General features: G+C 45.1%; 2 protein-coding genes; one reads left to right on the top strand and one right to left on the bottom strand.

The window, feature by feature from the left end:
• Positions 1–462: 462 nt before the first annotated feature.
• On the bottom strand, positions 463–2,337 carry GSTUM_00010633001 (uncharacterized protein). XM_002841417.2 has 6 exons: positions 2,195–2,337; positions 1,834–2,125; positions 1,700–1,779; positions 1,375–1,651; positions 1,035–1,322; positions 463–965 (listed from the first exon to the last, which is right to left on the bottom strand). The coding sequence occupies exons 1-6, from the start codon at positions 2,234–2,236 to the stop codon at positions 607–609; spliced, it is 1,338 nt and encodes a 445-aa protein (XP_002841463.1). The 5' UTR covers positions 2,237–2,337; the 3' UTR covers positions 463–606.
• A 205-nt stretch (positions 2,338–2,542) lies between these two features.
• GSTUM_00010632001 (mitochondrial 54S ribosomal protein YmL9) lies at positions 2,543–3,613 on the top strand (the record flags this gene model as incomplete). XM_002841416.2 has 3 exons in its annotated part: positions 2,543–3,130; positions 3,186–3,399; positions 3,453–3,613. The coding sequence occupies 3 exons, from the start codon at positions 2,543–2,545 to the stop codon at positions 3,569–3,571; spliced, it is 921 nt and encodes a 306-aa protein (XP_002841462.1). The 3' UTR covers positions 3,572–3,613.
• Positions 3,614–14,356: the final 10,743 nt, after the last annotated feature.

The following is a 14,356-nucleotide window of genomic DNA, read 5'->3' as shown; positions in this document are numbered from 1 at the left end:
CAATCAATCCTCCAGGCATCCCCGACATTCATCTCCCCCCAAACCCCCGAATACCGTGTAGAGTACAATGGACATCCTAAAAGAAGCCATATCAATGCGGAGAGCGGGAGTGCTAATCCGGATGCCATTCACGCAGATGCCGTTATGAAGAGAGCAATAGCTGGGCTAGCAGCGAGATCGCCCCTGCTCCACGCCCCAATGCGAACAATGGAGATAAAGAGGGCGGGGTTATTTCAATTCGCGTGCTTCTGTGGTTCTATTCTCGGGGGCTGACTGGGAATTTCTTCTGGTTCCCGATTAATCAGCAAGTGTACCGTTATAGCTTTCATAGTACCTTCACCTAAGTATTTTTGTAATCTATCAGTAATTTTCAGTACAGCTTTGCCTTTGAAGCTTGCTGCAGCTACGTACTAAGTCACATTAGATAGAATGTAGGTTCGATAATACTAGATACAAGTGAAATCCACTCAAGAATGCAGGTTCATTTGAAACATTACAACCCCAACTAGTAGCTAAAATAAAAATAAAAATAAAAAAGTACAAGCCTCATAGCTAACAATCATTTTACGAAAGCCATCAAACTTTCCAATTCCCCCGTTACATGCTTCATTTCGCGGTGTCTTTGGATATAATGCCAGTCTCTTGCGCCGATGAAACAGAAACCGGCTCTGCATCGCTCTCCTTTACTAAGCCATCCCGCTCGTCATCACTGTCACCGAGTGAGAAAGGATCCCTATCCATTGGCGTTGGCTCCACACTCTTCAAGGGCTCCCATTTACTGGGCGATGGAGATGTTTGTCGAGCTGGCGCACCAGCTGAAGTAGAGCGAGGGGGCTGTGGCGGACGATACATATCGTCATCGGAAATAGTAACTGGGCGCTCATCAAATGATACCTTGCGACCAGTGGGCTTGTTTGAAGATTGAAACAATCCAGGATTGGCCCTAGGACGACGAGGTTGCGGAGCTATATATCATTTTAGCAATGGAACATAAAGCCACATCATCCCTTAAATCGCTAAGGAATATCTCATACTTTGAACAGAACTATCCCTAAGCTCAAGATGCGTAAAATCATCGCTTAGAACCCGGGGGTCAGCGTCGTATCCCCCGTCTCTCGAGCTCCTTCCGGGATTTTCGAATCCAGTAGCAGTTCGACTACCACTCCTAGTATACTGGCTACTAGGCCGTGCGGAGCTCGGAGGAGATGTCTCGGGAGAGTCACCATCCAGCCTCTTTTTGAAATCAGAGATCCAAGAATTGACTTTGCTTTGGGTTTCAAGAAAACCTTTGCGGAGGTTTTCCTTAATAACCGGAAGATCGTCTAAATCTATCAGCAGGAGAAAGCCATACATCAAGAACCCGGCAGTACGAACCATCAAGGAACGAATGCTCCTTGTCTGAATCATAGTCAGAATCTGGATCATGCAATCTTCCTCTTCTTCGACTTGTCTCATATTCTGGATCTAGGGCTGTACTCGCGCCCGGGCGAGGCCTGCCAGTTCCAGCTCTCCTAGGTGCACTGAATTGGTCTGCTAATTGTCTAGCATAAATTTCGTCTGCTTCAAGTTGAGTTTGTGGGGTAGATGTTGCATATGGCGACGGTAGGGAGCCACCAGGGCCCTGGCGACGCTCGGGGCGATCCGCATACGGCTAGGACAAGTTAGAATCTCTATAGAGTCGCAACGAAAGTAACCAAACCTGTCTCACTTGGGCGTGTTGTGGAGGGCGAGGAGGCTGTGGAGGAGGAGTCTCTTCTACGAAAGTGGGGTCACTCATAGCTATTGAAGGTTTAGTATAAATGGCGTGTGGTTGATTTTAAGGATTCAACTCACTCAGCAGGGCGGTAAATGCCGGTTCAACCTGGCCACCTGAGGCGACAAGAACCGCTTTGACAACGGTAGCATCAATAGAGGGGAAAGCCTCTTGAAGAGTAGCTTGAGCCTGCTGCTGAGGAGACATTGGACGCGGCGGTTTAGGCGGTGGATTTTCAATACTAGATTCGAGAGCCGAGGAGGTGTTGACTTCTGACGCCGGGTTTGCAGAAGAAGGAATATTAGCTGGTGTTGGCTTAGCAGCTGCGATATCCCCGGCGTCCTTGGGCACTGAAACAGGAGTATCCCCGGTCTACGGAGTATTAGTGGGGGCTTGCTTAGTTGGGGTTAACGAGTAAGGTAGCAAGCAAGTGACACTCACAAGCTCTGCCGCTGGAACCTTTTCCGGCTGTTCTGAACTCATCGCGAAGTTTCGACCGATAATTCGGATTAAAAGTTTGTCAGGATAAAACAGGAATGCTGTCAAAGCTTCTTCGGGGAGAGAGAGGGGAGAGTGTGATGAGTTGGGAAAAATTGTGAAGATGCAGCGAGACAAGGAAAGTCCGGTCGTAGAATGAGGGAATGAGATGCATGGGGCTTACGTTGCCCCGCCAACATCTCCAGCCACACCCCACTAAATGCCACAGCACGTGTTTCAATGTATTTTTTTGCCACTCCGATCTGCTTCCTGAACTTCTCCCCTGTGTCCAACTCCTCGAATTCTCCAGCAATGCCACCGAGGATATCTTTGACACCTTACTTGCGGCAGCTATGGAGAAGCCCATGCCCCCTCCGGCCGACCCAACCACTAGAGCCCGCGAACCGCTGCCGGCCATTTACCACCACCGTCCCAAATGCCTTCGGCAATCGTCCAAAAAGAATATCCTCCTCGGGTTCCCCCGAACTTCTTGAAGGCTCCAAGGCAGCCGCTCTTGAGCGCAAGCGACTAGCCACTCGGACTGGAGTCCTAGCCGTTAAAAAGGGAATGACAGCCATCTACAAGCCAAGCGGTAGGCGAATCGCCTGCACCGTCCTGCAACTCGAGCGAGTTCAAGTCACGGCAGTTAAAACTCGTCAGAAGCATGGGTATTGGGCGGTACAAGTCGGTTCCGGCTGGAGAAACTCTAATAATGTGACTAGGCCAATGTTGGGCCATTTCGCTACGGCCGGTGTCGCGCCCAAAGAACACCTACGAGAATTCCGAGTTAAGGATGAAACAGGATTGATGGAGCCGGGGACTGCTCTTTCTGCCGACTTCTTCGTTGAGGGTCAATATGTTGATGTTAGAGCCAATTGCAAAGGTCGTGGATTCGCGGGAGTATGCCTTACCAAATGCCGAAATTTGATAAAAATCTTGGTTAATTTGTCTATAGGGTATGAAACGTCACGGCTTCAGTGGCCAACCTGCTTCTCATGGTAACTCCTTGAGCCATAGAGCCATGGGTTCGGCTGGCCAATCTCAAGGTGGTGGTTCCCGTGTCTTGCCTGGGAAGCGAATGCCTGGAAGAATGGGCGGCCATCGAGTCACAAGACCGCATGCTCAAATCATGGAGATAAACAAGGAATTGGGAACTATCCTTCTCTTTGGTGGGCAAACACCCGGAATAACTTCCCTTGTGAACGCTTATTGATCCCTATAGGTCCTGTCCCTGGTCCAAAAGGTTGTATCGTCGCCATCCAGGATACTATTCTCGGGCCTCCGCCAATTATTCCTGAGGCGACTGCAACCCCCAGCGAATCTGCTATAGCAGCAGCGTAACTACTAGGCTTAACTATATATGAAGGAAACTCTCAATAAAAAGCTGCCCAGTCGGTATTTGCGTCATCTGCTGTCGCTCGTTCACAGCTACCTGCCCCCACTCCAGACACCCGACTTAAAGCCAGATGCAATGTCCTGAACGAGATTATCATAAGTCATGAATATGGGGTCGTATCGCTCTTCTGTTATACACTTATTAATTTGAGGTTGTCTGAAGGGCTTCAACCTTGTATAATACTTAACCCCCCCCAAAAAAAAATCCTAGGTTCCTCCCAGCCAAACCTACTTTCTAGTATCCCGGCTATGACTGCTCTTTTTTTGCACGCCAAAAGGATCCGCCACTAGCTACCAGTGATCAATGTCAATGACACAATTTATCTTCTCCCGAGGTTGTATCATACCTACGAGTACTCCTATCCCCTGGATGGTCGTGACAGCCTTGTAAAAATTCTCTCATGCATTAGCGCCCAGAGCTAAGGATAATATGGCTAGCATGCACGTGATTAAAACATTTCAATATTTGCCACGATAGAGTACAGTAGTCGAGCTATCATACATCTTGATTTACCTCCTGCCCTGAGTCCCATTTACCATTTCATGCCAATGAATAAAACAAGAACTCCTAACTCCAGGGCCACATAATGCAATCGGTGGCGAACATACCTCACACTGATACAAAGTCAATTTTGGTCTTTGACGCCCTCCTCTTCGCCCTGTCCAGAAAGCATATCGGCATACCGCACACTCCCGCCACTTCCAACCAGGAATCTCAATAAGGGTATGGCTCTTGGATTGTGAATGGGTTGTAGTAGCAGTAGTAGTAGTAGTAGCAGTTGAACAACTAGTATTACAATAGCTAGTAGTTTCTACCGCAGTCCAAGGTTGGCGGATATTACTATGCCTAGTGAAGAAAATTCGGGATGACTTGGGCCTGTAATATCGTATAGCTCTATATCTTGGCTGTGTATGGCGAGGAGGAATTTGGTTACCGCTAGTACCACCACGACTGGTGTTACCATTTGAAGAATTGCCCTTGGAATCCGATATAGAAGAGAGTTGCCGGGATAGGGTATGTCGAAAGAGCTCTGCTGAATAGGCTATGGGGAGGGGATGAGAGAGAAGCTGGGATTTTGATATCGTAGAAGAATCAAGGAGATGATTTAGTTTCTAGTTTCGGGTGATCATAAATAGGAGATAGGCATTTGTGATAGAGATATCAATAAAGAAGTATAGAAATGCTAGCCAATTCCGTCTAGCTCTCTGGTGGGTTGAATAACTTGCATGACATTGGTCTGCAAGATCTACTCCGTTCATATGGTGGTTATAGTCGTCTATAAAGGTCGGAATATAGCAGGGCATTCGCTCCTTTTCACCAAAGGCTTTTCGTACCAAGGTTGTATTAGAGCTTGTAGTGCGAGGCTTGCGGCGTGTAGTAAGAGTAACCTCATCCCATGGATGCACAGTAGCAAGCATGCGTACTAAATTGTTATCCATCCACCTGAAGCACAAAACACCTTCGTGCGAAGCCGTCGTACCAACAATACAACCATCCATGGTATTCCACTCAAACAAATCATCACTTGACTTTAGAAATGGAGGATATTTTGGTCCATTGACTCGGGTAGTACCACAAGCTCCAATGCCTTTCTCTCATAGCTTTTCAAATAGGGGAATAGTCACAAATCCGTTATCCATATAAACAATATATGGAGAAGCAGCAAAAGGGCTAGAATGATCGCTTTTAAGGCTTCTGCATAACTCCATAACTGCTGAACTTGCTGGAGATAAATCAGGATCTTGTACAAGTTCTGGAAATGACTTGATACGTGAAAAAAGCATCCAGTCAATAGTATATCTACATTACTCCTTATATTAGTATGTGAGTTAACAAGATATCAATAATTTTTACCCTATATACTTGTAACTTACTCATCATAACACAGAGCTATAACCTTATATCCAACGGGAATAGGTTTACTGGGCATCCGTACAGTATGCTTACTGCATCCACTAAACCGTACCATCATCTCGTCGATGGCCACATGTGTTCCAGGTTGGAAGTACAGCTGACTCGGAGCTCTTAAATGGCTGTGTAATAGCTCAAGTGTCTTCTACCATGGGTACTCTTGGCTATGATCTTTGGAGCTTGAAAGAGCTGAGGGTATTGAGAGATGGATATAGCATTTAATTTGACTATAACTGTCACGAACATGGCTTGGCATGGAAAAGGTTTTCACGTGACACATGGTTATGAGTCACAGGCATGTTATTGTTTTGCGTATATGACTCATTCAGGTCATATGATTTGTTATGTGTGGGATTTGTGATGCTTTTGCATATGGCTCAAGTATGAGTCGTGGGACGTACGCCTAGCGAGTATGCCTTGCGAGTGTGCCTTGCGGGTAAGCCTTGTGCATATGATTTATATTTTGCACAAGATCTTATTATGAGGTCATAGGTTTCGTGCATATGACTCAGTCGAGTCATATGACTTGTTTGTTGCATTATGATTGGTTTATGAGTTTGTAAACATGACCTCGCTATGAGGTCATGAGTTTTGAGCATGTGATCAATTTGGTTACATGACTAGTTTGTTATGATTTGGTTTCGCACATGTGACCAATTTAGGTCATATGACTACGGGCGAGAAGATACTATATAAGGAGGCCGATGTGGCCGAGGAAGATATGTTCTTCACGCTTTGTTCTAAGTACTTTTCCTACTTATTACTTTAACAAATATAAAATACCTTTACGATCTTCATCTTTATTGCAATGTTATTATTACGCCGAGGAGGGCTCTTTACAAAGGAGAGTTAGAGAAAGCGTACAATAGGCGATTCTGATAGAAGACAAAGGTCTTGTACTATCGGTAACGTAGGCAGAGGCCTAGCGCTATCGTAAGACGAAGGAAGAAGAAGTAAGAGAAGAGAAGTATCGTTCCCTATCGCCAAGAACTAACCATCTGAGGAGGGATCATTACATTACAAAGCGTTACCTAGTGCGACGCCAAACGATACAAGATGGCATCCTTCAATCCAGATAGAGAAGGAGATATCGATATCGACGATCAGAACCTTAACCTAGGAGGGTTCAGCGACGCCCTAGATCACGTCTCAGCAGAACTCTCGAGAGCAGCAAGCCCAGTAACTCCAGAGAAAGGATCACCAGTTGATAACTCTCCTGCAGGAACTCCACAACCCGAGAGAATGTCGGGATCAGCAGTACCTGGGCCACCGGCCCCAGCCGCTCCGGCACCAGGAACTAGCATACTTGGAATAACTGAAAATCAGTTTCAGGCATTTCTCGCAGTAACACGAAATACAGGACAAGGAAACGTCCAACGACCAAAAGCAAAGGAACCTGACACATACGAAGGGGCTGAAGACAAACTACAAATATTCTTAGCACAGTGTGAAGAATATTTTACCGTCAAGGGATATGGAGATCACCATGACGAAATCAAAATTCCATACATGGAATCTCTACTCAGAGGACTCGCGGGACAATGGATCATGCCTTTCCAAGATGGAAGAAAGCAAAGGGAATGGATCACATACGAAGAGTTCAAGGTGATACTCTTCGAACAATTCAGAGATCCTAACGCCAAAGAAACAGCAAGATGAAAGCTGGAAAAACTCCAACAAGGAAAACAAACATTCTCGGCATACTGGAACAAATGCTGACTATTGGAATAGAAGGTCGAGTTTGATGATGCTACTCTCTATATCATCCTCCTAAGAAACTGCAGCGAGAGACTCCGAGAGGCCTGGGGGATCTCCGACCTACGCTATACAACAGCAGAGTAATTTGCAAGATGGGCGATCGATAAGGAAAGTAAACTAAATATGATTCGAAGCAACTCAGAAAACACTATAGCATACAAGGTGGTCCAATCATCCAGAAATGTAGACGGAACCTTCAAACCACAAGCAGCTTGAGGAGAAAGTCGAGCATTACCACCAGGCGAGCCAATAGAGTTAGACAAATCAAGAGCAGGACCTGCTCTGAACCTGTCTAAGGAAGAATACGCCAGAAGAATGAATGGGAAACTCTGCCTAAGGTGCGGAAAAGCAGGACATAGGATACGAGAATGTAGAAGCCGACCTGACAGTGGATACCAAGGAACCAGAGCTGCAGGAAATAATAGTTTTCAAAATCAGAAAAGGAGCAACATTCGCGAAATGATCGCAGAAGATTCACTGGCGGAAAACGTTGAGGGTCCCCAGTAAACGGTGGTCAGGGAGATCCAAGATGTGGACCTGGAAAGCCCATCAAGGTAGCAAACTACTACTCGGCACTACGCACACAAAGAGGAGGAGAAGACGGAGATCATGTGATGATCAAAACGAAGATATACAATGAAGAGAACAAAGAAACAACAATATATGCAATGCTTGACTCTGGGGCTACCAAAGACTTGATTGACAAAGAAATCAGCGACAAATACGGCCTCTACACCAAACAAGCAAAGAAAGCGAGACAAGTTTACATAGCAGATGGAAAACCAAGCGCTATGGGTCCAATAACCCATACAGCGACAGTACCTATGGACATTGACAGCCTTAGGGAAACGGCAACCTTTCAGGTAGCAGATCTTAAAAACCATTAGATAGTCCTAGGGATGCCATGGTTACGAAAGTATAACCCGACAATTGACTGGAACGAGAACAAGATAACCTTTACAAGCGAACTATGTGTGACAAGATGTCTCAACAGTTCACCTGTGGTTTACTCGACACCGATACGAGAAGCCGAAGAAGAAACTTTGCATGCAAAGTTCGCCAAGATGCGGCAAGATAAAAGAATCCGGATACAAAGACTGGACTAAGAGGCAAGAGTGCCTGCCAAGGGTTCCAAAGGGGCGGCAGGACACGACCTGTATGCCAACGAAGGAATCAAGATACCTGCCAATGGGCAGGCAACGATAGCAACAGGAATAGCCATCGGACTACCAGAAGGCACCTATGGACGAATTGCACCCTACAGTGGTCTAGCAGTCAAACATCGACTCATGACTATGGCTGGGGTAATCGACATCGACTATACAGGTGAAATCAAAGTGGTCTTGGCCAACCTGGCTCAAGAGAACTACCAAGTCCAAAAAGGCGATCGAATCGCACAGTTGATAATCGAAAAAATCAATAAAGAGGATCTGCACGAGGTAGATCAATTGGAAGAAACCACAAGAGGAGACAAGGGATTTGGAAGCACAGACCAAAACCAGCCCGATACAACAAAAAGAATCAATATCAAAGAAATCACAGCACAAGCCTTTGGAAGATACTATCGAAGGGGAGATACAACAGGAATTCTCAAATCAACATACGAAGACGAAAAAGCAGTTTTAGTGAAAATCAACATCAGCACAGATCTAGCAATCCAGGATAAGAAATACCAAAGCAAAAAAGGATGGAAAGAAGTGGTTCCAAAAGAATATCATCAATTCACAAACTTATTCCAAGAAGAGGAAGCTACGGAGCTACTACCACGAAGACCCGGAATCGATCACGAAATTCAGCTAGACAAAGACGAGAAAACGGGAAAAACAAAAGAGATTCCATACAAGAAGTTATACCCACTAGGAGAAGCAGAGCTCGAAGAACTTAGGAAGTACATCGAGCAAAATTTAAAGCTAGGATCGATCAGGGACTCTTTCGTGTCAGGAGGATCCCTAATACTATTCGTCAAAAAGATAGACGGAAAAATGAGACTCTGCATGGACTACAGAGCTCTCAATTCGGTTACCAAAAAAGACCGAGATCTACTACCCTTGATTGGAGAAGCACTGAATAGACTGCAGTCAGCAAAATACTTCACCAAACTCGACATCAAGGACGCATACCACAATATACGTATCAAGGCAGGAGACGAATGGAAGACTCCATTCGCCTCAAGATACGGAATATTCGAATACTTGGTTATGCCCTTCGGGCTAACCAATGCACCGGCTTCATTCCAGAGATGTATCAACAAGGTACTTAATAAGTACCTCGACATATGTTGCATCGTATACTTGGACGATGTACTCATATACTCGGAAAACATACGACAACACCAAAAGGATATCAACAATATCATGGCCGTAATACAAGGATCAGGAATGAAGATCAAACCAACAAAATGCGAATTCCGTAAGGAAGAAACGGAATACCTCAGATTTATCATCAATCGAAGTGGAGTCAAGGTCGACCCTGTTAAAACAGGAGCCATATGGGATTGGGCCAAACCAAACAACAAAACAGATGTTTAATGCTTTATGGGATTTTGCAACTTTTATCGAAGGTTCATTGAGGGATTTAGCAGGCTTGCAAAACCACTCTATAACCTAACAAAGAAAGACAAGAAATGGAAATGTGGAGAAACGGAATAAAAAACATATGATGCAATACGAACGCACCTAACATCAGCACCCATACTGGTTCATTTCGACCCAAACCGAAGGACAATGATTGAAATGGACGCCTCAAAATATGGTTGCTCAGGCATACTATCGCAACAATGCGACGATGGAAAGTGGAGGCCAGTGTCTTACCGATCCAAGACAATGACCCCCGCAGAGTGCAACTACGATGTTGCAAACAAAGAACTATTAGCGATAGTTCAAGCATTAAAAGAATGAAGGAGATCCGTTTTGAACAATGACTATCCAGTATGAGTTCTAACTGACCACAAGAACTTGGTCCCATTCATGACTACGAAAGAACTGAACGACCATCAGATAAGATGGATAGAACACCTAAGCAAATACAACTTCAAAATCGAATACCGACCAGGCAAAGAGAGTGGGAAGCCAGATGCTCTCACAAGGATTGCAAGTGACAAACCACAAACAAAAGAAGACGAAAGAATTAAACAAAAAACACGAACACTATTACCAGAAACCTACTTTGAGGCAACGGAGGTTATCCAATTCACATCAACGAAGGAAAGGGAAATTGAGAATGCAAACGAGAAAGACAAAACAATTTAGGCAACAAGAAAAGCATTGGAAAAAGGGAAAAAGGAAATGAAAAGAATTGCTCTGGGTTTATGCCAATGGAAGGATGGAAATATGTGGTACGATGGGAAACAATGGATCCCGGAAGAAGAGGAGATAAGGACAGACATCATACGACAACACCACGATATCAGAACAGCAGGACACGGGGGAACGGCTAAAACCATGGAATTCATCACGAGATCATTCTATTGACCAGGACTGCGCGAAGATGTCAAACGATATGTCAAAAACTGCGACATATGCCAAAGGACGAAAAGGGGTAAACACGCACCATATGGATTACTGAAATTAAACGAAGTTCCCGAACAACCATGGGAAACAATTACTATGGATTTCATCACGGACCTACCGGCATTAGAAAATTGCGATAGCATCCTGGTCGTAGTAGATCATCTGACCAAAATGAGTCATTTTATTCCGGTCAGAAAAGATATCAACACAAGGAATTTTATACAAACATTCTTCCGAGAGGTCTTCAGACTTCACGGCCTCCCAAAAAATATCATTACCGATTGAGGAACACTATTCACATCGGGACTATAGAAGAAAGTAACAGGAGAAATGGGGATACAAAACAGGATAAGCACAGTATTCTACCTACAAATAGATAGACAAACAGAACGGGTAAATGCGATACTCGAACAATATTTAAGCGCCTACGTCAATTATCAACAAGATGATTGGTACAAGCTGTTATCTATGGCCGAATTCGCATACAACAATGGAAAGCAAGAAACAATAGGCACAATACCTTTCTTCGCGAATTACGGACAACATCCACAAAGTCAGACCACATATCATACGATTAATAGTGTGATACCGGACAAAACCGATATGGGAAAACTACACAAAATATTACAATACGAAATGAGTCAAGAACAACAATGACAAAAAGAACAATACAATAAGTACCGAAGACCAGATCCGAACATACAACTGGGAGATATGGTATGGCTAATACCACGCAATATCCATACGACATAACCATCAAAGAAATTGGACTACAAGAAAATCGGACCATTCAGGATATTGGAAAGAGTGGGCAGCCGAGCTTATAAACTCGACCTTCCCCCCTCGATGCGAATACACAATACATTCCACATCTCACTCCTCAAATTACACAACAACAACAAGTTTCCCTCACAAACACTTATTCCTCCCCCTCCGATCGAACTAGACAGAGAACCAGAATAAGAGCTCAACGAAATACTCGATTCCCGCTTCTTCCACGGTCATCTCCAATACCGAGCCAAGTGGACAGGATATTCACCCGAATACGATAAAACTTGGTACTTCACTCACAACTTTGAACACACACAAGATGCTATCTCAACCTTCCACCAGTGATACCCAGGCAAGCCCGGCCCAGGTGACGATCACATTCAACCAAGACAAAGGCGAGGGAAAGGCTCCCGCGCCATTGGCACCACATGAGGGCTGGGGCAATAGCCTCTGCCAAACCATACCCACCAGCCCCGAATACTCATTCGTGGGGCCGACTGACAAAGAACTCAAGGAAAGGGAAAAGCAGGCACAGCATAACGCCATGTCGTGGACGGTATGCTATGATGACAGTTGCCAAACACATTTTGGTGACAAAGAAGGCTCGGGATGGTTCCCGAGGGAATGTCGAAAGTGTGGCCCACTCCCGGACCACGTACTGAAGTATTGGCAACAATGCTTCTGAAATGGGTGCAGGATGCACTGGGCACAAAAAATATCTGCGGGATTCTATCCGCAGAAGGATGGAAGCAGGAAAGAGTTAGAAGGAGAAGACGCCAGAAAGGCATGGGCTGCAAGGACACGGTTCAGGGAGGGAGGGGCCCAAAACTCCTGAGCAGACACGGAACCGGACGTCAGGAGCCTACACAGGCAGATACAGGAACTCCAAGAACAACTTAGCCAAGCCGAGGCCACAATTTCAGCAAACGACAAAACGATCACGGAGCTAAGACAGCTGAACGATAATTAGCGGCACACAATCGAGATGGCGAATCTGACCTTAGAATAGGTAAGGGTCAGATAGAGGACGGCAGATGAAAAGTTCCACAAGCTGAGAAGGACCATGCGCTCGGCAGGATGGGAACTACTGAAACAGGGAGAGAAAGCCTGATGGGACTCAGGCTTAGGAGGAGGGGAGCTAATGTCACGAACATGGCTTGGCATGGAAAAGGTTTTCACGTGACACATGGTTATGAGTCACAGGTATGTTATTGTTTTGCGCATATGACTCATTTGAGTCATATGATTTGTTATGTGTGGGATTTGTGATGCTTTCGCACACAGCTCAAGTATGAGTCATGGGATGTGCGCCTGGCAAGTATGCCTTGCGAGTGTGCCTTGCGGGTAAGCCTTGCGCATATGATTTATGTTTCGCACAAGACCTCGTTATAAGATCATGGGTTTCGCGCATATGACTCTGTCGAGTCATATAACTTGTTTGTTGCATTATGATTGGTTTATGAGTTTGTAAACATGACCTCGCTATGAGGTCATGAGTTTTGAGTATGTGATCACTTTGGTCACATGACTAGTTTGTTATGATTTGGTTTCGCACATGTGACCACTTTAGGTCACATGACTACAGGCGGGAAGAATACTATATAAGGAGGCCGATGCGGCCGAGGATGATAGGTTCTTCACACTTTGTTCTAAGTACTTTTCCTACTTATTACTTTAATGAATATCAAACACCTTTACGATCTTTATCTTTATTGCAATATTATTATTACACCGAGGAGGGCTCTTTATGAAGGAGAGTTAGAGAAAGCTTACGATAGGCGTTTCCAATTGAAGACAAAGGTCTTGTACTATCGGTAACGTAGGCAGAGGCCTAGCGCTATCGTAAGACGAAGGAAGAAGAAGTAAGAGAAGAGAAGTATCGTTCCCTGTCGCCAAGAACTAACCATCCGAGGAGGGATCGTTATAATAACGACGAAAGCTCAGCGGGTAATCCCCTCCTGAAAATCCACGCTTCCAATATTGACTCCTATTGGATAACCAAACCACTCCCATCATAATTGTGATACCAAGGAACTTCTGTAACTCGATTGCTGTAGTGGGGTGTGACCATCCTGCACCTCGTTTACCTTGCCACTTGAGGTTCGCATATGCATTTGTAGCATCGGCAATTTGAGAGAGAATATGATCGGTCCAAAATAGAGAAAAAAAGGAAACTGGAGTTAGAATAGCATCCTCTGGAACCAGGGATCTCGGCTCATGTTCTATGAATGGTAATGGATTGAAGGCTTGAGGCGGTGTAATAAACACACAAGTTCCCATGCCACTTGACTCGGCTGCCGGTCGCTCGTGGTCGAGTTTATTTCGTTTAGCTGCTCCTTGTTGCCCAGAGCTCTTCCGAGTATGCTTGACTGACATCGTGATTTATTAGAATTATTTGAACTTGGGAGTGTAGCGATCTATGGTATTTGATGTTCAACGTCATATGTTTACTAGCTATATTAGGTTTGGTTCCGGACACTAATGCATGAGAGAATTTTTACAAGGCTGTTACGACCATCCAGGGGATAATCCATCCAACGTTTAATGATGCAACACCGCTATCCTTAAGCCCCAGGCGATCCTCTTGTCGGTAAACTATGATAAGCACCCGCTCCCACGGTAATATCACGTGAAATATCATATCTATTTAGCACAGCGGTGGAGATGCCAAGAACCTGTTAACCCCTGCGTAATCATTAAGAGCTCGGAAGCCCAATTCCCACCCACAATGGGTTGTTACTGAACAATCCATTCTGTGGCGCCGGGGAAACAGCAGCCCCT

This window comes from Tuber melanosporum (genome assembly GCF_000151645.1).
Source record: "Tuber melanosporum whole genome shotgun sequence assembly, scaffold_72, strain Mel28".
NCBI classification, from domain to species: domain Eukaryota; kingdom Fungi; phylum Ascomycota; class Pezizomycetes; order Pezizales; family Tuberaceae; genus Tuber; species Tuber melanosporum.
Note: the sequence above shows the minus strand (reverse complement) of the source record. Positions and strands in the feature narration are given on the sequence as shown.